Source organism: Phycodurus eques, chromosome 17, assembly GCF_024500275.1.
Source record: "Phycodurus eques isolate BA_2022a chromosome 17, UOR_Pequ_1.1, whole genome shotgun sequence".
NCBI classification, from domain to species: domain Eukaryota; kingdom Metazoa; phylum Chordata; class Actinopteri; order Syngnathiformes; family Syngnathidae; genus Phycodurus; species Phycodurus eques.
Genome location: NC_084541.1, coordinates 19153925 through 19176768, shown reverse-complemented (window position 1 = coordinate 19176768; position 22844 = coordinate 19153925). Strand labels below are relative to the sequence as shown.

The 22844-nt window shown below is 43.1% G+C and overlaps 2 protein-coding genes across 2 annotated transcripts in view; both read right to left on the bottom strand.

Annotated features, from left to right (window-relative positions):
* The window catches only part of LOC133416384 (uncharacterized), a 37137-nt gene that overhangs the window by 7000 nt on the left and 7293 nt on the right, over positions 1 to 22844 (bottom strand). Inside the window, exons 5-9 of the mRNA XM_061703235.1 lie at positions 20497 to 21942; positions 19501 to 20390; positions 6021 to 8588; positions 3628 to 3686; positions 446 to 531 (exon numbers count right to left, since the gene is read on the bottom strand). Of these exons, the coding sequence (XP_061559219.1) occupies positions 446 to 531; positions 3628 to 3686; positions 6021 to 8588; positions 19501 to 20390; positions 20497 to 21942 (5049 nt within the window). The remainder of the gene's footprint in view (positions 1 to 445; positions 532 to 3627; positions 3687 to 6020; positions 8589 to 19500; positions 20391 to 20496; positions 21943 to 22844) is intronic.
* LOC133416451 (protocadherin alpha-C2-like) lies at positions 14717 to 22092 on the bottom strand. The gene is given in 3 exon segments (XM_061703353.1): positions 14717 to 17222; positions 19501 to 20478; positions 20480 to 22092. Coding segments are annotated over 3 exon segments (2460 nt in total). The 5' UTR covers positions 21935 to 22092; the 3' UTR covers positions 14717 to 17195.

The window sequence follows — 22844 nt, the reverse complement described above, 5'->3', positions numbered from 1 at the left end:
AATTAACGTCAAGCAATTATTTTTTTTATGCAAATGTGTACGGAGTAAGTCGAGACTAAAACCATTAGAAAATACACGAATTTACAAATGCCATAGACCTCAGTTATTTGGGTGCGTTTGCTATGCAAAAGAAGTGTATTACAGTATATAAAGTACGGATTCGATTAAGATGTTGCACCCAATTGCATCTTTCTTTTCAATTCATCAACTTTCTCAATCAATTTACTTTTCATCCCGGAAATTCACCTCATTGGCAAGAGTTCATTTGAGCCATTACTGCAGCAAGAAATGACTTAAGATTTATTCAATTTCAGTTTCAGTTCAACTTCAGTAATGAGAAAGTACTCGTAATTTGTTTTTCTATCCAAAAGTCCCGATTCGTTTCCTGTCATTACTCTGCAAAATTTCCCTTTTCACACTTCAACTGCAAGATTCTCTCTCTCACCTGCAGCACTGGACACAGTAGGCCAGTTCTGGACCAGCATGCCCTGGGCTCCCTGCACCACAGAGGCCTGCTCCATGTGGACTGAACTGAAAAGCACAACACATTAAGTGAGAGGCATGCAAAGAGATATTTATTCATTCCTATTACATTTTACAATCTCGATCATTAATGTCAACCAGGAAGTGTCCATTGGATGTACATAATATTATTATCTCCTGTCCGTAATAGTACAATACTGTTCGCAAAGTGTCAAATATTTTTTCACAGCAAAAATTAGAACATAAAATATAGGAACAGCATTATTTCATGAATCAAGAAGTCAGTTTGATTCTTATTAGTTGCAATGAGGTTTAGGCCAAACACTGTTGTTTTGTAATAGGTACATTTTTCAAGGGGTTTATGCCGCCATGAGTATCGTTCCCGATAAATATCATGGTGTGACAACTGAAAAGGCCAAATGCCTTTGTACGTTACTACATGTGCCAGCTGCTGGGATACAACAAGGATAACTCAGTAGTGATGGCGCAGCTTAGGGCAAGCATTTGTGCATTCCGTTTCTTTTCATGGAATATGATTCTGCTAATGCACCTGCTTCACAGTGACAGCTTTCTAGTAGCAAAACACCTGGTACATTAGCATCGCCGTGTCAGCTGTTAGGTACATTAGCATCTCCACTTCAGTGTTTATCCAGTGGATTGGCTGTAAATATTGGAAGGAGGAACTGTTGAAATTAACAGATCCAGCATGATAATCATGCTGCAGTTTGTGATTATGATTCTTACAGTGACATCAAAAGGAAAAAAAAAAGGACTTGTGTTCCTGCAAAACCACACGTACATAATATCTTCCAGCCTACATGGAGCTTCAAACACTGGCTGACATTTTCCCCTCCATACCGCCGCAATTAGAACAAAGTTAGCATTTTGGATACGTGGACATTCTCTGGCAGGGCCCTCTGCAATGCAGTGCATCCAGAATGTCTTACGTACAACACTTATGTTGGGGACGGATGTGGCAAGAATACAAGACGGCTATGTTCACGGAGTGTGAATGTTATGTTTTACTTGCTAAAATCCTGCTTTAATGTGTCAGCGTATGGCACCAACAAGACTGGTGTCTTTTTCCGCTCCTGCTGATTATTCCAAGAATGAGGGTCAGTAAATTTGGTGCTACATGCAAAATGTGTAAAGAGTAGAAGATTACAGTATGCCTGTTTTGGGGTTAAGTGTTAATGAGAGCGTCTGCTGTGTCCATGAACATTACAGGCTATGACATTTTTGAGATGGTGGCGGCAAATTGCAGTGATGGTTTCTGTTAATCCACATCATGTTACAGTCACTGATGACATGATGCACATTAGGATACTTCCACGCCAGAGAAATTAACACTAATTTCCAATTAAAGCAAACTTGGACGGAGCAGAGGAGTGCGCAAAGGAGCAGTCAGCATTGTTAGCGTGAAATTATGAAAATTCCGTAGAAAAGAGAGGCGTGTGGAGGGAAAAAACAAAAACTAATTAGTCTGAAGTTCCAGCTGTCCTCATATCACATTAGCGGAGCATTTCATTCTATACATTTTTGCATCTGTTTGTAACCTGATTATTCAAACTGCAAGGGTAAGACATGGATGAAAACAACTTGAATTGTATTGAAAATGCTTTGGTTGGTTGCTAATGAGATGCATGCTTCCATGGAAATTCCTTCATTATTCAGACAAAGATGGGAATTGTTCTGTTCTAAATTCAGACTTCACATGAACTCATAACCACAATCTTGGAAACAAGTTTGCTGTTGTTGAAAATATTTCCAAATAAAACCGCCTAATTAAATCATGTAGCAGTGTTATATATATTTTTTAGATATTTTGATGATGCAGCACCCAACTCCTTTTGTTGTTGTTGTTGTTGTTTACACTTGTATTTAATTAATCTAGTTTTGGGATTTGCTCCAGTTTTGAAGCAAAAAATAAATAAATAATATATATATATATATATATATATATCATTTTAAAAAATACAATGCAAGTACATCTGTTGTACACATCACTCAGTAATAAGCTTCACGTTATCAATTATTTCATCAATTTCAACTTGGACTATGCCTCTTAATTCTCCCATAATTTTAGCTCTTCAGCATGCTAAAAAACTAAAATTGAGGGCTCAGTTTGAAGAACGCCCTGTTCTGTTCCAGCATGCACTGTAGCCCAGTGAACAGAGTAAGTTTTGTTTGAGAGCCCTGATCTTTGGGATGAATGAGAACAAAGACACAGAGCGATAGAGGAATTTTCTGCGATATCTGACCTGACAAATCCTTCGGAATAACCAGAATGTTTTTCTTCCAGATACTCCAAAAGAGTAAAGTTAGAAAAGAGGTCCTCAACCGGCAGACCCAAACCAATTCATAGCTTTTGACACTTTTTTTTGTCAATTACAAGTCAAGTTTTTTTTCTCAACTCCTGTAGCCTCTGCTTGAATGAAGACATTTCCCTGAATTGCAGCTTTTTGACTGCCCGTGTTGTAAAACCTTTAAATTTCTTTAGGTGTAATGGTCAAGTGTCCAAATACTTTTGTCCATATAGCGTATTAGCAAGTATAACTGGAATGCTCGAAGTCCCCTGTTGTCTATGTTAACAACTTCACACCTCCAGAAAAGAAATGTGTATAAATAAACAGCAGTGGGTGCCAGGGCAGTTGTACGTGCAGAAACTGATGTGTGCGTGCATCGGCTAATCTGACAAAGGTCATAACTCATTTGTCCTTCATGCTTCCTGCTTAAGAACTAGAAATGGGGGATGCGACGCTCAGAATGTAACTGGCCGATATAGTGTTACACTGCAGAGAAGACTTGCTGTGCATTCACTGATGAGAGATGCCTTCAAGGAGGAAGAGTGCTTTTGGGTTAAAAGAGATGCTGAGGTTCAATTATTTGATCCTGACAGTAGCAGATGCTGGTTTGCAGTATTATATTGCATTTTAGGCTCTGTTAGGCTCTTTTTGTTGTCATTTTGGAGTTTACTGGGAGATGCCATACATGTGTAAACAAGCTAAGCTGCTTAAATATGAGCTTTTTTTTTTTTTTTTTTTTTAATTGAGAACACAAGTGAAAGACATGACAAAAAAAAGGGGGGTAAAGCTGCTTTTTATACTGTATCAGTTGACTCAAAGTTGCAAAACAGTTACTTACCTCTGCACGCCAGCTCTCAAAGATGCAGAATATCGCCAGTCAGCATTTGGGGCTTTTGGCTGAGCGTGCAAGAGGTGAGTGGGAAAGCAGAAGAGAGAGAGAGAGAGGTGGACGAGAGACATGGGGGGGGGGGGGGGGGGGGGGGGGGAGATAACAGCAAAGAGAGAGTTTAGTTCAATCTCATCCAGTGCAGAGCCAGGCCGGGCTACAGCCTCATCAATTAATAATGATACACATCCCTGCTCTGGATGTGATCTGCGCACACACATGGTAATACATATTGATGTCCGCAGGCACACATCTGCTAAATAGGGTTAGTGATTGACTTTTGGAGCTTTTGAGAGACGGGCCCTTTCTGGTGTTCGGTGTTTGTGAGCATGGAATGCTCCCAGCAGACTTGTGGTAAATTACTGCCCATAAAACCGATAAGCAAGAGCCATCATTGCCACGGCAACTACACCCTTTGCCTCTGGTCTGACGAGAGGGCTTCAACATGTGAGACAAGTACGTCTCACAACCTAGACACTACGAAGGGAGAATGTAGTCCTGCAAATGTTGACATAAACCTTTTTTTTTTTGTCTCCAACTGTAGAATGTAGAGGAATAGACAGGTTGTTTACAAAGGCCCCTTTTAAGTATGATATATTTCATTTTTCAATTAAACAATGCTTAATAGTTTGGAATAATCATGCCTTTCATAAGAGCCACGTACATTCCCCCCCCAATGGCTATGCCTTTAAGTTCCGTGAAGAATATTGTAATGAGTTTCTTTATTCATGGTCATTAATTTTGTTTGGACCTTTAATAACAATTTTTCAATGTGAGTAACTGCAGCCTACTACACGCATGACTGAATGCCACTGCTACACTCGTTTTGGGTCAACTCTTCATGGGTAGTAGCACTGTTTTGTAAATGTGTTGTCATCAAGTGAGGTTGCAACATTGGACCTCAAGAACATTTTGTTTTCGCATTGCAACTGCTCAGGCATTAGCAAGCGTCCCAGATAAAGATTGCACATAATGTTCCGTCAGTACAAATCATAGGGGAGTATTTTGGTGCTCGTAGACACTGCCTCTTTGACTAAATCTAATTTGCAGGGCTGAGCAACAGAGGCTGTTGGTTAATCAAATATCCTTTGCAACAGTGAAACATTTCCTCAACATGTCACAATTGGCAAGGAAAAGGAACTGTAACATCATGAAGATTAGATACCGAAACTTCCATACTGGTCCAAAACCTAAACTGTTAGTGTATATTGGGGTAGGCATTATACACTAATTTGAAACATCATGTGGAATTTGATTGACTTTAATTAGTGGGTATGTTGTACAGTCACTAAGGCCCCCATTTCCCTCAAGAGGTTTGGTTTTGGTTTGGTTCAGCATGGTACGGTTTTGTGTATAGCCCCACTTCAGTTTCCTTGTGGACGCTGAGGGTGGACATACAAAATTGTCGCTAAACCTTAATGACCCCAACAAAAAAACATTAATTGGAAGTGATAACGACTAGCTGCTGAAATAGCAACACCAAAGACGAGTTGTGACAATGGAGCGAAGCCCCCTATGCTGCAAGGCTGCATTTACACGATGACTTATTATACTTATTATGTTTTTTAACAACAATCAGTGGGTCTTATGTACTTGGATTTTGCATTCGAATGTGTCGAGGTTGAGCTCAGAGCCTCAGCACCTCATCTTTACAGTTTATTGAATCATTTTTTTCATACCTAATTTCAAATTTTCAATGAAATTAGAATCTCAAAAATTGTCTGTTGCTATCATTATTAGATTGCTAGTTACATGTTACATCCTCAGTGCAAATTAGCCAAACCAGAAGGCCTGCTCTTAATTTAGCTTGACAACGAGTCTTATAGTAACTTTTACTGAGTCAATCAACTGGACCAATCCAAATGTAAAGTCGTAAGTCTCATTCAGACACACGCATGCACACGTAGTTCAAGCCTACTTGGTCAGATATCAAGAGCAAAGAGGTAAAGACGACATGACCCGCTCTGAGAGTGGATGTGATGACAACCTCAAATGGAAACACAAATCTCTGAATCATCAGAAATCACACAGGGATGTAGAAAAAGCATCAGGAGTGACGTTAATGCAGCGTGAGTGCTGAGCTGGGCTAGGCTGAGAGACTGCACGGTATGAGGGGCGAAGTGAACCAAAGAGAATGAAGCCCAGCACTCATTCAGTTGTTGGCTTCCATGCCGGAGGGAAGCAATACAAATGTGTCTCAAATGGGGAAAGTCACAGTACAAAATCGCTCATAACAGTAAGAAACGGTTCAACCTTCATTGGGCCTACATTCGAGCATGTACTTTGAAGTTTGCAGTTAAGATATACATTTATAGTTATAGAAACTGTATATGTATAAGACGTACCTCTGGGCAGATTTGAAGTGAGGCATCCGGCATGCTCAGCCTGCGTACAAATCCGCTTCCGCTTGTGAAGAAGCGGTCAGCGCCGCTGCCCCAGGTGCCACTGATGGGCCTTCCTGTGTTGTAGAACATGAAGGTGTCACTGCCGGAGGTGGCCGTCAAGCAGGTCTTGTAGCAGTAAGTCTTTGTTAGCGAGCCATTCCCGCGCACTTCAATGTAGTGAGGCTCAACTTTAAGGTCCCTCCGGAGTACCACATTGTTATTAGGTTGCCCTGCAGCTCCACCAGCGGCCCCTCCTCCACCCGCACTCACACTACTGTTCCCACCATCTGGAGGGGGTTTCTGTGAACCACAGCAAGGGGAGCAGGATCCAGGTTGCGTGCAATAAGCATGGCAGCGGACAATGGCCAGCACCACCACGGTGACCAGGAAAACAAAGGTGGTGGCGCTCAGAGCGACAATCAAGTACAGCGTCACGTTTGAGAAAAGCAGGGTGCTGTGAGGTCTGATGATCCTTTTGGGGTCCGGGACAACCTTGGGGGGCACCTCCATGACAGCCACATTGATGGTGGCAGTGGAGGAGAGCGCAGGCTGCCCGTGGTCTTTCACCAAGACTGTCAGAGCAAATGAGGTGGAGTTTTCCTCCAGGATCCTACGAGTGGTCCTGATCTCACCCGTGTGTTCGTGGACCTTGAACAAGTCCAGGTCCGTAGCGGTCTCCAGCACGTACACCAGCCAGGCGTTTGGACCGGCATCTGCATCGTACGCCACCACTTTGGTCACCAAAGCTCCGGGATCTGCGTTCTTTTGAACCGTCTCCAAGGAGCGTGTGCCATTACCCGGAGGGCTGACGATCAGTGGCGCGTGGTCGTTCTGATCCATGATGTAGATGTAGACGGTGGCGACGCGACTAAGCGGAGGAATGCCCCCATCTTGGGCTTTGACCTGGAAGTGAAACTCTCTCAGTGACTCATAGTCGAAGGCTCGCAGGGCATAGGCCTCCCCGGTGTCGGCCTTCACAGACACATAAGACGTGACGGGGATGCCGTGGTTATTGTCATTGAGCACCGTGTAGGTGATGCGAGCGTTCTCCTTGATGTCGGCGTCTTGAGCTTTCACCGTACACAAAGAGGCCCCGGGGGCGTTGTTCTCGGTCACGTAGACCGTATACGATGTCTGCTCGAATCGCGGTGGGTTGTCGTTGACATCGGCCACATCTACCCGGATGGTCTTCTGAGAGGAAAGAGGGGGGGCTCCTCCGTCTGTAGCACTCAGCGTGACATTGTAGGCATCGGTGGTCTCGCGGTCCAAGAACGCTGAGGTAACCAGGGTGTAGTAGTTTCTGAATGATTTGATCTTGAAAGGAAGGCCTGCCGGGATCTCTAAAGTCACCTGCTTGTTGGCGCCGGAGTCGCGATCGGTGACGCTGATGAGGGCCACCACCGTGTCAGCGCGGGCGTCCTCCCTCACCGGGCTCGACAGGGACGACAGCACAATCTGAGGGACGTTGTCGTTCACGTCCACCACCTCTACCACCACCTTGCAGTGTGCCGCCACTGCCCCGGGGCCTTTGTCCATTGCTTGGATGTACATCTCGTAGGAGTTGGTCTCTTCGTAGTCAACATTTCTGCTTACTCGTATTTCTCCTGTGTTCGTGTCCATGCTGAACATCTGCCTCACCCGCTCAGGAGTGTAGCTGCTAAAAGAGTAGTAAACCTCTCCGTTCTTGCCCTCATCCAGATCGGTAGCATTCAGTTTGATGACCAGCGTGTTTTTGGGCGAATTCTCCAACAGTTTCACCTTGTACACAGAGCTGTCGAACATGGGAACGTTGTCGTTTGAGTCCAACACTCGCACGTTGACGATAGCCGTGCCGGTTTTTTCCGGTGTCCCGCCGTCAACAGCACTTAGAATTAACTGGTGGTAAGGCGTTTGCTCCCGATCCAGGGGCTTCTTGAGCACAAGCTCGATGTGCTTTGTATTTAAGGAGGGTTTGTTGGATACCAGCGCGAAATGCTCGTTTGGGCTCAGCTGATACAAGCGCACCGAATTGGACCCAATGTCCGGATCCTGGGCATTTTCAATGGGATACCGGGACCCCGGTAATGCCGATTCTGTGATCTCGACTTGGTACTCATCCCGGGGGAACTGTGGCGCATTATCATTGACATCCACGATCTCCAGCACAACGTGGTGCACCTCGGTAGGATTTTCGACGAGGACCTCCAGATTGATGAGGCAGCTGCTGGATATATCACACAGCGCCTCCCTGTCGATCCTTTCATTAACAAGCATTTTGCCATTTTTCGGGTTGACAATCACGTAGCGTTTACTGCTGCTGCTGGAGGTTACCTTGATTTTGCGGCTGGCCAGCTTTCGAATATCCAGCCCCAAGTCATACGCCAGATCGGTGACCAGCGCTCCGTTTTCCAGTTCTTCCGTTACAGAATAGCGCAACTGTCCAACGGAAAGGCCACAAAATAAGGAGAATATGACAAAATAATAAAAAGGCACGTTGCTCCCCAGCCGGTTGCGTATCCCCGCAACAGCCATTGCAAACTCATAGGATGCGCAGACGGATTAAACGCAGCCTTCCGCCTTTTTGGCTCGCAGTACCATGCGTCCCAGCACCTCATTAAGGTGGGCTAAATGGACTCCGGCTGAATGAAAGACAAGTCGCTCATCCATTGTCGGACCCGGCGGTGGCAAATCCTCTCCAGCTCACCCATATTCCTTTGTCCGTGATGCCTTTTTTTTTTTTTTTTTCCCTCGTTGCCAGTGCGCGCTGCTGACGGGTGTGGGAGCTGTGAGATCTGTAAAAGCAGCCACAATGGCCCTTAGTACCCTTTCAAAATAAAACGGCGTATTTGCGCGAGAGGTCGAAAAATACTCAGGTCTTGCTCGACGAAACCCTCCGAAATTAGATGTCGACTAAGAGGCATTAGTCTGATCCCGTCTTCTGTAGTGCGCGCAGTGAACATCGACGTGTGTTCTTGACGTCCCTTGCGAGGTGAATTCCCCTCCTGTAGGATTTATTTTGAAAAACCCGAAGCGGAACGAATGCGCAATAAATACCGACGACTTGACCTTCGCGTTGCTTCATCCCACCCTTGCGCGCACCCAGACTCCGGCTTCCCCCCTCACCACCCATCTCTCTCCTCCCAAAGAGCCAATGCGATGTCGGAGTGCTTCCTCGCCTCGCGCGCGACCAATGAGCAAAGCTGCTATCAAATAAAATACACAGTAAAATGAATGCCAATTAGAATATTACCAATAATAGCCAATGTATGTCTTACTTACACATATAGTGTTGTGCAAGGTCGGTGTTATGCAAATGGCACGAATGCAATGAAAGCGTGCGATCAATTGCCGAAATGGGGTGTTGTCCGTGCCAGCATAATTAGCGTGACGAATGGAAATATGTTTGTCTCCCATTGTCTGCATCGGAGTCGCAAGGATGCTTAAGTTTGCCGGTAGCCATTCTGTGGTGCAGCCTACCGCACGACGACCATTTGGACATTGCACTGACAATCACAACCTTCGCTCCACATGGATCACTGTCAGTGGTAGGCCCCAGACTGTCAGGTCACATCATCGCATCGGAGGCGACCGTGGTGGACCCCAGAAAGCAGAAGTAGCGCGTTGCCTCTGGTCCGTTTGCCAGGGAGAAACATCAGATAGGGTTTTTACGTATACCCAGACCGGCTGCTCGTTTCCTAAACAGCCTAATTAGCCAGCGTGCGTGTTGAAATACAATATAATATTGCCTGCATCACATTTCAATGTGTTGTCAATTGATGGAGCTCATTATAGTCGCATAGTACGGATGATTAAAAAATCAACATGCGATGCGTTAGACTGCAGGTGTGAATGGGGTTGCCTATCTGTGTTACATCATAACTTGACAGACCTTCTTTCACTGGTGCTCAGCCGCAAAACGATTATGTAAGGTAAGGTCCAAACAAGGCGATCAATTACAAGACCTGTATGAAACGGTCTGCATTGACAAGGAACGAGAAATGCAGTGTTCGTTTTCCAATATTCTGAAAACCGTGCTTACTTGCTGCCATGGTATGCGCTGTCTTTCAAATATATCGTACAGGTAAGCAAACCATAATAGAAGGGCTAGGGGTGGGGGAACATATGATACAAAGCAGTTCACTACGTCTGGATTTCATTACTTTGTGATAGTGTACTTAAACTAGAATCAGTTGCCTTGCCGCCCTTTAAGGGAAGTCGTAGGCATGATTCCTTTCAGCACCAAGGACAGTTTCCTTAAGAGCCACAAGAGAGAGCAATCAGGCTCCATGTTCCTGCACACCCAATTAGATTAATTAAAATGAAATTGCACAGTCACACCAGTTAGTAAGTGAAGTTATCGCCTCCATTTCAAGATGTGCCGCATCTGCGAGTGTTACATGCTTGTATATTTTAACAGGGCATCACTAATAAGCGTCACATGCTGCCGGTAAATTCATTTGAGACTTCTGTATATTTCGTATAATGCCCTCTCAAGCTGTTTGGAAGCGATCTGCACAATGTTTAAGTGGATCATAAGCACACGTGAGCCAGTACATCCCAGCAACATCACAATGAGAGCGTCAGCGAGTAGATGCCACTCGAAGTAGGACAGTGTTCATCTAAAAACGGCAGCCATGTTGCCACCATTCGAATGCTTGTGAAAATAGCTCCCTATTTAATCCTCTTCCCCGTTCAAAGGTGTTTTGTTCTCTATACCGCTTATAGAAATCATGTTGGGATCCGTTGCATGAGATCAGAACATTGCGTTTCCATGACAACAGCTGTTTGCTGCATGTTGCAGTGCCAGTTGTGATGACTGTCCTAAATCTGATGTACATTCCCCACATCGTACTGTTAACATGTTATTTTCTGGAACCCTGCCTTATAAGCCGTGGTATTGCACCAGTGTCTAATAAATATATATTTTACTTTTTTTCTTGCAGTCACTGGTCACACCTGCACAAAATTGTGATGTACAAAATTACACATTCTGCCTTTGTAATGATAACTATACTGTATGTGAGAATTTTTTTTTTTTTTTTTTTACCTCAGAAGTAACAATACAATGGCGTGTTTATTTCTGTGGACGTATTTAGCAGTAGTATAGAACTGAAATTCATATTATTTGAGGGGCATTTATTTGAGTCTGATAAAATTGTACATATAATTAATTTTGAGTTGATCAGAGGCACTTTAAATCGTGGCAAGTTTGACAGCCACATCCCCTCTTAGAAGAGGGTGTTTTCACTTGTGCAACCACGTTATCTCCATTGTTTATTTTTACTTTCCCTCTCATTTTTTTGGTAAATGTTATAGGTTAACTAATAGTGGGGTTAAAAAAAAACATTTTTAAATTATTAACTTCGTCTTGGTATATTTGTGTGCCACCAAAACCTGCCATTTGAAGAGGGGTGTCCAGACTTTTTATATCCACGAAAGCTTCATTTCACCTCCTTTGTTGATAGTTATTTTTATTGACTGTGTTGATTTTGTCAACAGAAATAAATATTTGAAAGTTAAATATATACTATTGCTTTTTCTTCATAGTAAGAATAATTTTGGTGTTGGGTGCCCTTTTTTGGCTTGAACACCTGGCCCCCAAAAGTCTCTGTGCACGCTCCTGTTAAGGGGCAATTACACAGTACATATTAGCAAAAAAACCAAGCATTATCGTTGCAAAGGCCAAATTGGGTCATTCCGAAAATATTGAATTAAAATGATTGCACCTGGATGGATCTGAATTAGTGTTTATGTGGCTATTTGAGAAAAAAAGAAAAAGAAAAAAAGAAAAAAGAAAAGCAATAATGGCCAACATCATAATGCAGCACTGACCCCTTGGCAAGGGCAGACACACATATTAATAATCTGCCAGAGGCATCACTCAAGATGGAGTCCAAGCTGCACTGCACTTAGCTCTATCACAGTGCTCCATCATCAGACTGCCCGCAAGATCGACACGCACTCCTTCAGTCACTTGTTCCTTCGGGAATATGACGCGTCTTCCTTATTCCCGTATAGATTTGGATTTCTGAATAATCCAATAATTACAATAGAAATTCCTTTTGATCTGCAGCAACGTTCTCCCCATCAAACAAGCCATTGCGTTGTATGATAAAGGCGACATGACAGATGTTTGTCTTTGGAGGTCTGCCATTTCACATGACATTCTTTTTTTTTTTTGCAGATGCACTACCACGTTTGTATTCCTGTCTTGCCCCTCGTGTCTCTCTAAATTGAAGTGACAATCTGTTCATCTGTTTCTGCAGCGTCGCACTCACTGACGTATCTCTTCACACAGACCCTCCTCAAAACAAAAGAAGAGACAAAAAAAAAAAAAAAAAAAAAAAAAGCTCATTCTCCATCTGAGTTATGGCCGAGCTGCACTTCACAGGGCTGCAGTGAACTCCATTCGTCTTCACTGTCCCCTTGCAGCCATGTTGGAAACGGAGGCTCTAGGTAATAAGACTCATGGCCCCATTGTTAACGGGTTCCAGCAATTCTCCGTGCTCTTCTGACAATCTCGTACAATTGGGTCAAACGTCCAAATCCTGCTGCGCACTTCATTATCAATACAGTCCTACCAGAAACTATTGTTTCATTTTAAATGCCAGATAAAGGTTGAAATATGTACAAAACAAAATGGCAGTTTTGCACTGTTGTTGTATTTTCATGCAGTGGTATCATAATTCTATCTCATCTTTATCAACCATTCTTCAATTTTGGACGTGTGTAATAATAGCAAGTGTTTCCATTAAACATGAAAGTGGCAGCCAGACTCTCTTGACTCTCTCACGAACACCCTGACCCTTCTACACGCTCAGCGTTTCGAGCTACAGACAGATGGGGCCAGAGAGCACGTTTCTGCTAAAATGCCAACCCCGTGCAAAGGCTTGAATGTGGCGTTGCCATCTGCAGCCCTAAGCGGGGAGTTTGTCTCTTGATGATACTGTGGATAAACTTTAGAGCAATCTCACGTAGAATATGTTCAAAGCCGCAATTCAAGTTTGCAGTTGATTGTTATTATTGTGTGCATCAAAGAAAAGGCACATCTTCCCTTTCTAATAGTTGAGAAATAATAGAAAAAATAAAATAAAATTGGCAAATCAACATAATCTTAAAATCCCCTAAACCGCTTTTGTCCAAATCTGAAAATCTACATCGTTTAATAACCTAATCCACAGGGAAAAAAAACTGTGAAACCGATACTGAAGCCAAGTGACGTCTGCAAGTCTCTATATGTATAATTGATCAGTTATGCACATATACCACCTTATTCATGAAATACTTTTTGTCGATGACTACTTTTTACCGTTGATAATTGTGTGCATAAAGGTGACTTTTAGAGGTGCTCTGTGGTGATGATTCAAATTCCTCCAAATATGCGAACAAAGCAGTTTTGTTGCGTGCCCATCTAAAGTCTTCTGCATCCCTCCAACAATTTCATAGTACTCACAGACCAATGAACAGGTTTGATCAGCGTAGTCTCTTTGCGGGGTCGTTAGAGGATGAGATACTCTACGAGGGTGGCGTGCAAGACAAAGTCGGCACTCTGGCTTCTCACAGCTGGCTTACGAAGTCAGTCCAGCTCGAGTACCGAAAAGGTGGATGCTTGGAAAGTACTGCTGAGGGTCGTGACCTTTTATTCGCAACATGCGCAACGCTTCCTAGTTTCAAGTTTGTTTACATCTGCACGGTCTTGTAACGTAACAGAGGAGTTAATATTTTGTTTTTGTCTTTCTTTGAATATTTTAGTTTAAGTATAGATATTTTGCCGAGTCTGTATCTTTTTGGGGCGGTCAATAATGAAATTACTTAATTACGCTGGCTCATGGTTAGCAAGCAATGAAAACTGTAAATCGTTCAGAAGTAATTTGGTCAAATATATTTGTCTGCGTCAAGAAAATAAATGTGATGATGGCTGTTCTTCGTTATACATTAGCAGCATATCAACACTGTGTAGATATGAAAAATATTGATCAATGACACGTGTCGATGAGGTGATGTAATCTTTAATTGAAGCCTCCGTGAAAAGATGACATCGAGGTGCGACGGTCTCATTTCTCCACCTTTTTGTCCCTCCCCACTCGTCTGTTGTTCTTCTCGACTGCTTGATGGGATCTCCGGTGGGAGGAGCTAACATATAAAAGGAGGAATGAGGTTTGAGGATGGAGGAAATTGGAAAAAGTGAGAATCACATTTCTCTTTTTTTTTTGTTTGTTTCGTTTTTTTGCAACCTCATCTGTTTGATTTAAAAAAACACACAGTAGATTTGCTTGGAGCCAAGTGACATAAAAATATTAAGACAAGACAACAATTATTTTGAGTGATGCTGTGTTGTCATCATTTTAACCAACAGGACAATATTTATTTTTCATTTGCTGTGCAGTCAATTAGAACAGAACACACTCCTCGTAAATTCATGTATGCTAATGACGGATCAAACTATGTAAATACAGTCTGACAAAAATTTGTGATTCTGCAAGTTGAAGTGGAAGCACAACTCAGTTATTTTGGTTTCTAGGAATGAGCACGCAGCGTTGAACAGAGAAACTGGGTCATAATGTGCATGAGTCTATATGTGCGTGCGCATGTGCATATCTTTGACACCCGACAAGTCAATTTTGATCAATTCAGATTTTCTTCTTTCTTATCCGTCAGAGGCACAACAGAGAGACTGATTTAAAAAAAAAAATCTTTATTCAAATGATCATAATCAAGCAGAACATTAAAGCCAAATAAGCGACATCAAAACCTGACAATTAACTGGACTTGAAAAGAAAGCGAAGGCCTTTCTCTCCCATTGGGTCTTGGATTCACTATAAGAGGATTGGAAGTTGAGCACGTTTTGATGTAACTCTCAAGTATACCGCACAATCTGACTGGTAATTAGATGAAGAAAAACCCAGAGACGCATTCACAAATGAGGACAACACCAAGTGACACCACGCACCCCTGTGCCACTGGATCACAGTGAACTTTACAGAAGATATCAAAAAGTCTACTTTATAAAAAACACATGTATAAAGTGTTTGAATTTACGGTAAATGCATCTACTGGTCTTGGAAAACAAAAGGCTGACTTGCTAACTTTCAATGTCTCCACTCTATGAGCAACCTATTGTGGCATGTCATAACGAGAACCATCATTTTGCTGAGCAAATTCCCACAAGAATTTAGTTGGATCAATGGATGTTATAAGAATATTTCTAGTCCCAGTAAAAACTTTCTTTGGCAAATGATAACACTATTGTTTTTGAAATTTTATTAGATTTTTTTGTCTATGCGTTTAACGTTCACAGCATATTTCCCATGCATGTGCTTACGACGCTGTTTTACAATACGGGTCGTAATGATTTCATTCGTCAAAAGTCTTTTTACAACGCAGAAGGCACACAAAAAGCTTATCAGATGTGCAATGACACACTTTAGGAAGTGTCGGGTTTCAAAATTGATTGCACATATGCATGTTCTCCACGGCAATAAATCCCTTGTCATCTATAGTTTGTTGTCTCATGTCACATAAGCAAAAGTAACAAACATGAAGCTTTTGCTGACTTGCTCAGTGTGATTCTGGAAACGTTTTCCTCTCCATTGCATTGTTGAGAGTGCTGCAATTCCCTTTCTGATTTGTGCATATTTTAAAAGATTGCAGTACTTCGCTTCATACTCATTTGTCCAGCACTGCATGTACTTAATGCAGTACTTGAGCACTGCAACTTAAACCACATTCTCTTCTTCTAACTCTATTATATTTGAGCACCCAAATAAGTTGCTTTAATCAGCCACTTGTTTCTGAGAAATTAAAGTCCTGTGCCTTGGTGGAGCGCAAAGGCGCTATCTCAGAGGTCAAAAGGGTCATGAAAAAGGACAGCGTGTTAAAATCTCAGTTAAAAACTACAGAATACCAAAACATCAAATCCACTAGACTTCACAATTGCAACACAAAATGCCCTTGAAAAAGCCCACAGAAGCAGCATTAAAAGTTATGACACAAACTATCAATAAAACAAACAAAACAAATCATAAACCTTGTATGCACTTCAATTCAATCATGTCCAAAATGAATACATTTCAATATTCTTCTTCATATGAATTGATAGATTCAGTATTAAAATTGAAATATGAACATACATTTTCAGCTATAGTTGAAGCTTAATAGATGATATTTTTATTGCCAGTTTTGTCTGCTTATGTTATTGATAGAAAAAAGATGGACTTTTTTTTAAAGCAGTGCTACAGTTCAGGATGCTTGAATGTACAATCCACTTTCACCTCATTGGTTATGTCACATTACGCTTGAGGGCACGTTTAACTTCTATCTCCCTCGTACCACATTCCAAGTATTATTATTATTATTTTTTTTAAATAAATACAGATTTTGCCATGTAACTTGTCCCCAAATTACAGTTAAATACTAACTAATACATGGCCAGTCAGATTATTTAGAACAGTACCTATGCCGAGAAATTATCCACTCGATACTCAAAAATCTTTCAAAATGTTAGACTACAGACACATAAAAACCTAACAAAACCTTTCCCTACCCGTGAGCTTTCAATTTTACACATTTGTGAGTACTGAGAAAGATACCAGAGAAAGTCAAATTACCAGATGACAGTGGGAGCCTTTTTTTTTTTTTTTTTTCGACAACAGCTCCACACATAAAACAGTCAAAATGTCATTTAAAAAAGGAAACCACGCAGCATTTAGATGAATGACATCACCCGACACAATTCAGTATGTAAATAAGTCCTATGGAAGAACCGTGTTCACCCTGACTGTTATTGGTTAAGCACGTTTTGTACACGGCACTACCCGACCCGTTTGAGTTGCGTTGACAAGAAATTGGCATGAGGCCACTCAGCTCATGTTCAGAATAATACGTTTTCAGTTCTTAGTCCAAATGGGACATGTTTAAGAATCATGCAGATTCATGCTGAAAATAGAAGGTCTGGGACAATGAAGCTGAATGAACTGAGGATGATTCCTTTACTTCCAGCACACGATTATTAAAGTATACAATATCTACTGTGTCTGCCTATCTAGCTCATGACAATATTTGGAGGATTGAAGGAGAGAAGAGTTGGCTCGGAAGGACTCAAGGAAACTGTTTTGAATTGGTGTAGGAGTCAATGACTGCCAGGAAGAGATGATTATATCACGGCAGTTCTCTTCTGGTTGCCTGCTGAGAGACAGAACATCAAATTAGTCCTGACACGAACATGCTGAAGATTACACAAAGTCCTCACTCATGCAACAGGGGATCGTGACTGGTTACTGCCACCGTCGTTCAAGTGTCGTTGTGGCAAAACTAAAATCAGTCGTCACAAGGCAACAACTTGTATTATTCCAATTAAAAAAAATACATAAAATCATTCACAAGGACTCATAAGTGTGGACAAAGCATGCAGCAAGCATCATAATGTGAAGTTTGGCAATTACACCGGCTTGGCCAGAATTTAGGACAGCCAGATGTGCACAACACGACTCTGACCGGCAGCCAATTCCATTCTAATCTGTGCACTCAGTAAGCTTATTGGTTTCCTGACTTGAGAGCCTAGCCAATTTAAATGTAGCCTTTCAAAGCGCAATGCTGTGGGCCCGTGTGCACAAATATGGGCAACTACCCATCCAGGAAAATGTCAGTCATAGGATTTGAAAACCAAATCAATTTGAACTGAATGGTGAAGCCAGAATATACACCTGATTTTTGAGTCAAAGAAAATCATTCAAATAAAAAATACAAATAAAATCTACGGCATGTAGATAGCAACCAGCGTACCTCCAGTTGTAGAACGGGCTTCTTTTCATTTTGAATACTTAAGAACAGAAGAAAAGAGACAAGTTGCACAATGAGTGTGAATGTCAAACACCAGCCATATACTACACCCATGTATTTGTTTTATTGGACTGTATATGATTCTTCTGTTCAGTGTTGTTACAGTTCAGTCTGCAGGTTCAGGAGAAGCCACCAAAAGGGACTTGGAGTCTTTGCATTTGAAAGTTTTACAGTAGTTCACTTCCTCTTACACTAGTGACAGTTGAGAATAATTAGAAGAAGAATAAAAAAGAACGATAGGTGCTTCCGGTCTGCCTACAATGCACCTACTTCATTACAGCACACGTGTACGATAGTTATGAACGATAAAATATGAATTGAGACATTCCCTGTACAGTTGATAAAGGTGCTGTGATGGCGGCGGATTCTTCCAATTTTGGAAAGGTGTGCCGTTTGACCTTAGAAGTTCCACTGTGCGCACGTCTATGCATGAACTGCGTCTGATTGGCTCGACTCCCTGCATGATGCTGCTCATTTTGCACTTCTTGTCCCTGAAGAGAAGCGCTCTCTGTGCTTTCTTTGAAGTTTATTCCCGCTCTTCTGCCAGCCACCACCGTGATATGCATCTGGGATAAATGACCTACATTTTGCATTCGACATTGAACAGTGGAACATTATGCGTGCATATGTGTGTGCATGTGTGTGTTTGCGAGGCGGGGGACAGGGGGGGAGTGCTGTATTCGTTTGACCTAATTAGTCAATGTGATTGCTTGTCGGCTCTTTCAGTACACTGATAATTAATAGCCGGTCCTTCACTTCATCAAAATTTACTCAGAAATCACTGCATCATTTCACCCCTGACCTTTGTTTCTTGTTTTTTTGTTGTTGTGTTTTTTTTTTTTTTACCTTGGTTCTATGTTGCAAATGTATTTTAGCTGGAAATATGACAAACAGTGTGAAACCTGGGGCTTTGCCATTCTTTGTTATGATCTATAGCAGAGGAAAACCAAATCTAGCAGCATGACATTGTGGTGCAGAGACCACATACTGTTTCATTATTAGAATTGGCAGGATCGATGCCTTTGTGAGTGTAGCTATTCCCCCCCCCCGCCCCCCCTTTTGATTGTTATTTAATGTTTCATGTAGTTCAAGTGATTGCTGGACAAAATTACACGGGATTGTGGATTTAATGATAGCCAGTGAATTTTTTTTTCGTCTTCGGTTAAGTCTTATTCTTGAACCCAAACCTCCTGTATTTCAGTTAGGCCTTTGTTGGGTTGTCGGCAAACCTTTTCGCTTTTTTCTTTTTGATTTCCGTGTTGCACTGATTGATGTGTGTTGTGTTCGTGATCATTATTGTGGAGTCATGTCATATTTTTGTAATCTCTTATTTTGATTTTGAGCTGGAATAGTTTGGGGAAACCCATGCCTGGAAATACTTGTTTTGTGTGTTCATTGTAAATACTGAAACTAAATACTGAAACTAAATACTGTAATCTGTAAGTATCATAAAGTACATAAAGGAATTGTTTAACCTGCCATTAGCATTATTTTTGAAAGTTGTATGCCTTTCAAAAGTCTCTCAACACACAGTTTAGTCTGCAATTATTCTTGTTGATGATTGTGCTGCGAGTAATGTTAGTTACCTGCCAGTTGACTGTAAAATGTTGTACATTCAACGTACCTCCAGTGTAGATGCTCTGGACTCTGTGGTCTCACTTGGCCCTATGCTCCTGGGTATACTGGACACAAAGTAGCCAGCCCCTTTGGGTATTATGGGCTGTCTGACGACTACTTTGCCTTTCCTGGTCTCTGCGAGAAAGAGGCTGTACCAGTAGGCGTCGCTGGAGATCAAAGTGGAGTCCGCGATAGTGGAGCTCCTCTGGCTGATCACGCTATTCCTGCTGATCACGCTGTTCCGATTAGCTGGGGGCATCTTGATGGCCTTTGGCTTGGGCTTTTGACACTTTAGCACGATAATCACCAATATGGTAATGAGCAGCATGAAGGAAACGGCCCCTAAACCGATGACTAAATACAAGTTGAGGTCTGTGAAGAGGTCATACTCCAGCGGCAACTCCGTTGTCTCCGAAAATGCCGTGGCGTGCTCGACAGTGGCAATTTTGATGGTGACGGTGGTGGAGAGGGCCGGGTTGCCGTTGTCTTTCGCGGCAATTACCAGGCGTTGTTGCCGGGGGTCTCTGTAGCTGAACATTCTGGTTGTCCGGATCTCGCCGTTGTACTGGTCTAGACTGAAGAGGCTGGTATCGCTGATTTGCAAGAGCTGATACGTGACCCTGCCGTTCTGCTCCGAGTCGGCGTCGATGGCGATCACTTTGGCCACTAGGTGTCCCTTATCTGTAGACCTCGGTATCACCTGCTCGACGACAGAGCCCTGCGCCCGCCACGGCGACACTATGACAGGGATATTGTCGTTTTGGTCCAGAATGATGATATGAACCGTAACATTGCTGCTCAGCGCGGGGACACCGGAGTCCCTCGCCTCAATGTGGAAAAGATACTCCCTCTCTCGCTCAAAATCGAAGGTCTTCAAGGCATAAAGGTCGGCATTTTCTGGATTGATGGAGAACAGCATTGACATAGATGTGTTGGCGATCTCTTTCTCCATTATGAAATAGACCAAGTACTGGTTCTCATTCAAGATCCGGGTCAAGTGCACTCAGAGATGTCAGCAAGGCTCCCGGCAGATTATTCTCCATCACGTGGATGGTGTAGAAGGACTGCGGGAATGTGGGAGCATTGTCGTTGATATCATGAATCTCTAAGGTGAAGGTCTCGCTTTCAGTGAGCGGCGGCGTTCCTTTGTCAGTCACCTTCAGCGTTATTTCGTATTTGCCCTTTATCTCTCTGTCCAGCGGCTTTGAAACCAAGAGCTCGAAGTAACCCTCCGAGGACTGATTGAGCACAAAGGGTAGCTTTTCCTGCTGACTTAAAGTGAGCTCCACTTGGCCGTTGACTCCCGAGTCCCTGTCGCTGACGCCGACCACCGCAATCAGTGTCCCCACGGCCGTATTCTCGGCCGTGGCGCTCTTCAGAGACTTGATGGTCATCTCGGGGTAGTTATCGTTCAAATCGGTGACGGACACCGTCACTTTGCAGTGTCCTGACAGCGGGCTGGACCCTTCATCCTGAGCTTGGACGTGCATCTCAAAACTCGGATTCTCCTCAAAATCAACAACCCCCTTAACCTTGATCTCCCCCGAATGTCGGTCAAGCGAGAAGAGCTCCTGTGTCTTCTCAGAAGTGTAGAGCGTATACGAATATAATAAGCGTGCGTTTGTGCCTTCGTCCAAATCTGTTGCATTTAAGGTCATGACAACTGTCCCCACACCTGAATTCTCTGCAACATTGACTTCAAACACCGGCTGAGTGAAGAGGGGGGCGTTGTCATTGATATCGAGGACATTGATAATAATACTGGCTGTGCCGGATCGGGGAGGAAGCCCTCCATCCACCGCGGTTAGAATCAGATTATGCACCGCGTCTGTCTCCCGGTCCAGATTGCCATTCAGAACCAAGTCTACATATTTGGAGCCATCGCTGCCAGTTTGTATGTCAACGTTGAAGTCTTTGCTCTCGCTGAGATAGTAAGTCTTAATTGAATTAGCGCCAACATCCGCATCGACGGCATTTGTTAACGAGAATCTCTCACCGGGAGGGGTTGCCTCGGAAACATCCAAATGAATGCTCTTCCTCCGGAACACCGGCGCGTTGTCGTTAATGTCCATGATCTCCAGTTCGATGTTAAAAATACGAATTGGGTTTTCTAGTATGACATCCATCTTCATAAAGCACGAGGCTGTTTTGGTCATGCAGATGCTCTCCCGGTCCATCTTCTCTCGGATGATGAGCTCACCGGTTTCTTTGTTGATGTCAAGGTAATTTTTGCTGTGAATGACATCCAGCTTTGCTTTGCGCTCCACCATGCTCCGAACATCGAGACCCAAATCGGCGGCGAGGTTGGCAACAAAGGAACCCTCTTCCATCTCCTCCGGAATGGAGTAGCGAGTGATTGAAAGCACTGACCCGCACAACGCGCAGAATGCAAAAGCTGCGACCAGCAGTCGTGTCCGTGAAAGCGCCACGAGAGAAGCCATCGCGCGGCCTTGGAAATCAAGCGATCGAGCAGATGCGTCCTATAATGTTCAGGCCGTCTTGATGCAAACGAGCGCCGGCGTCATTCTTGGCTCCACGCGTGGGAGCTGCAGCAAGCGGTCCATCCGATTCCTGCAGGGGCGTGTGCAGCGTTTGTGTAGACCGGCGTCGGGTGGCCCAGCTCACATAAAGAAGATGCGGGGGAGGGAGGGGGGATTGGGGGAAGGGGCTGGACCCTTTTATACCCCCAAACGCACATAACATCCTTTAAAAACGTGGCACCTAATAAATGAAAACGTTTATTTTGACTCCATTCATTTTCATCATGAACTGTTTGTTTTTTTTAAACAGAATGTAATCACTCAAATTTTGAATGGTGCCGGCATAAAACATGTAGGAATTTTAAGAGCAATAAGTAAGCATTCCTTATGATGTTGTTTTTTTTTAGGTTTGAGAGAACCGTAACACTAACCCGAAGCAGTCAATCAAGACTTTGCCTTTTCATTTCATCAGGAGCTGCAATGTAACACTTGTTCTTGTATCTTTTGCAAGCCTGTTTTCCCCCAACAACTCGTCATTTACAGTTTTTGCAATGCCCCCCACCCCCACGTACAATGTAGAGGTACTAAATTAAGTTTTCTTTTGACGTAACCATAGCGACGATTAGTTCTTTGTCATGGTTGCATGGGTGATTTAGCTCAACCACATGGATGCTTTGTGAGAGCTTCGTTCTGGTGCATTGTGCCTCCTTTGGCCTGTATTTTACCGCCACCTAGTGAAACATTTAAGAATGACAGCAAGTTCCAGGATTTTTAAGGCCACCTGTCTCACGATTGGCCTCATGTGCTTTAGCCACGGTCGTAAGTGAAAGTAAAAAGACTCACCTGAAACTGCGTGAGGTGCTGCTGCACA